The sequence below is a fragment of the Leishmania mexicana genome, contig 38 (genome assembly GCF_000234665.1).
Source record: "Leishmania mexicana MHOM/GT/2001/U1103 WGS CADB00000000 data, contig 38, whole genome shotgun sequence".
NCBI classification, from domain to species: Eukaryota; Euglenozoa; class Kinetoplastea; order Trypanosomatida; family Trypanosomatidae; genus Leishmania; species Leishmania mexicana.
The window spans coordinates 1-2,557 of NW_003946403.1; the positions used below are offsets into that span (position 1 = coordinate 1).

Consider the following 2,557-nt stretch of genomic DNA (forward strand, 5'->3'; position numbering starts at 1 on the left):
GCCGCCGCCTCCGCCAGCACGCACGCGCACGCCACGCCTCCCTTTGCGCCGAGAAGAGAACAGCAAGCATAAGTGAGCTCGAAAGAGAAGAACGTCAAGTAAGGCGAGAGCGCGGGGCGGCAACCGCCAACAAAGCACCAGCACCGAGACAGCGCTCCGCACGCGTCGGCGCGCCAGCAGCACGCAAGAGCCGCAGCCGCAGCAGAAGGGCGCGGTCGCGGTCGCGGGAGCCGCTCACGGAAGACGGCGGAGGAGGGTCTCAGGGGCGCATGCGCCAGCGCACACGCACACGCCGTGTCGGCGCGCAGGGTGTGCGCTGCCCACTCTGCGCAGCGCAGGTCGCCGCGCCGGCGAGCACACACGAAGGAGAGAGCGCAGCCGTCAACACCGACACCGGGCGCTCCCCCCTGCGCGCCGCGCCGCCACCAACAGCCCAGCAGCCATGCGCCGGCACCACAGCAGCGCTTCGAGGGAGGAGGAAGGGGAAGGGGAGACGCACAGGGCCGGCCAAGGGCACACACGGGAACCCGCAGCTTCCGCACGCTCCTCCTCGAGTGCGACTTCGTGGAGGTGCAGTGCTGCTGTCGAGCTCGCCCTCCGCTCCCTGTGGCTTCTTCACTCCTATTCTTGCTCTGTGTATTCCTTCGAGTTCACACTCTCAACTGATTCCCTCACCTGTGACGGTATCAGCAGGAAGATGATGTTGATGATATCCAGTATCCAGGCCACCACCAGGAGAATGAGCCCGACGCCAAGGGTGCCGCGATCCTTCAGCCTGGAGCACTGTGGGCCATCGACCTTGTTGTACGTCACCACCATGGCCACCCACACAACGCACAAGGTGCCAGCGCCAACCACGTTCAGCGCCAGGCAGACCACGCGGAGGAAAGAGCAGCAGAACAGCAAAGTAAGGCCTGCAGTAAACGCCGCCAAGTACACGGCGATGGAGATGATGACGAACGCCTGTGCAACGCGGAAACGCGAGACACGGGAGGGGCAAGTCCCATATAGCATCTCGATGTAGAGTAAGTAGTCACTGGACCTGCACGTATAAGGACTACCCCACAGGGTGATGCAAATGGGATCGCCATTTGGAACCATCACGCGAAACATCTCGATCGGCGTTCCCACCAGCAGCAAGAGGAGCGCCGCCAACTGGATGATCACGTACAGAATGAGGGGGACACTGTACGCCATGGCCGCAAGCGGACGAGAGCGAGAGGCTGAGAAGGGCAGCGCCGAGGCAGACGGGGGAGGCAACAGCAGAGGGGGTAGTGGGGGGATGAGATGGCGCAGCACAGCGGACGAGGAGGGCAGGTGGGACAGCGGGAGAGAGCAGAGGTGCGGCGACGCGATGTCCTTCTGGCTGCGGCGTGTGCGCGCACGCGTTGTCGTTTGGCGTCCGGTGGCGTGCGTGCGTGTTGTGAGAGGCGGAAGAGGGATGGGCGGCGTGGGCAGCAGTGAAACAGGGCGAGAAGAGAGATGGAGAAGGAGGCAGTGGCCGGGAGGCAGGCAAGTGACGCTGCGAGGCGTGCAGCACACCCTACCCTTCCTCTCCAGGAGGACGATGGGGGCGGCAGTGGCGGTGTTGGGTTGAACGCGTCGGACAAGGGAGGCAAGCAAGGTAACGAGCACGCACGCGCGCACGAAGGCGTGCCACAAAGCAAACAGAGGAGAAGCGAGAGAAGAGAGAAAGGCGCACGCACGCCGTCCGCCCTGCCAGGCGAGGACAGCAAGCGAGCGGTCCGCGAGGACATCGTAACGTGAGACCTTCGGCGGTGTTGTTGGCGCATGCACACATATGTACGCAGCCATATAGAGAGATGTGTGCATGTGCACTCGTCGTTTTGCTTTTGTTTAGGGGTGCTGATCCGCACGTCTCTCCGAATCAGCGAGGCACGCACCGGCTTCCCACCGCCTCCATTCCACCGCGCACAGGCCGACACATGCGCGCGTGCAGCAGCAGCGCGCCCCTACGCCCTGTGGCACGGCGGCCACATCCGCGTCGTCGACGACGAGCCGTCCTGCCGCTGCACCGGGCCCATGCGTCCAGGGGGCTCGCACCGCCCCCTCCCCGTTCCGCCCCCTCGCAGACGTGCCTGCGCCATTGCCGCACGCCGTGCTCCCAGCGGGGCCGCCCTCAGCGTCGCGCGCCAGGGCGCAGGCGGTGGCGGTGGTACATGCCGCACGAGCCCGGGGAGAATGCTGCCCAGCCACAGGTCAGGGTCATGTGAGACCCCGCAGTCTACCTGCACGCCGTGCTTCTCTCCCTCCGTCGCGCCAGGCCCGCTGCACCCCGTCATACGGCGTGGGGACTCCACACAGTGGAGCCTGGAGGACTGAGTGGGGTGCGCAAGCAACAAAGCCATCGAAACAAATCGCGCAAGAGAGAGGCGCGGAGACACAGCCACACAGGGGGCGCAGACGCAGACATACGCGAGCCAGACGCCAGAGGAGCGAGCAGGAAAGCAGCCGCGCCTCGGCTCCGCTCCGCCTGCAGCCCCCCTGTCCGCGGCGCCGCGTGTGTGTGCATGTGTGCCTGTGTGCGTGCGCTCTG

At 65.6% G+C, this 2,557-nt stretch overlaps 1 protein-coding gene across 1 annotated transcript; it reads right to left on the reverse strand.

Annotated features, from left to right (window-relative positions):
* Positions 1-621: 621 nt before the first annotated feature.
* On the reverse strand, positions 622-1,197 carry LmxM_33_1920a_1 (uncharacterized protein; the record flags this gene model as incomplete). The annotated part of the gene is made up of 1 exon (XM_003886513.1): positions 622-1,197. One exon carries the CDS (start codon positions 1,195-1,197, stop codon positions 622-624), a length of 576 nt encoding a protein of 191 aa, XP_003886562.1.
* Positions 1,198-2,557: the final 1,360 nt, after the last annotated feature.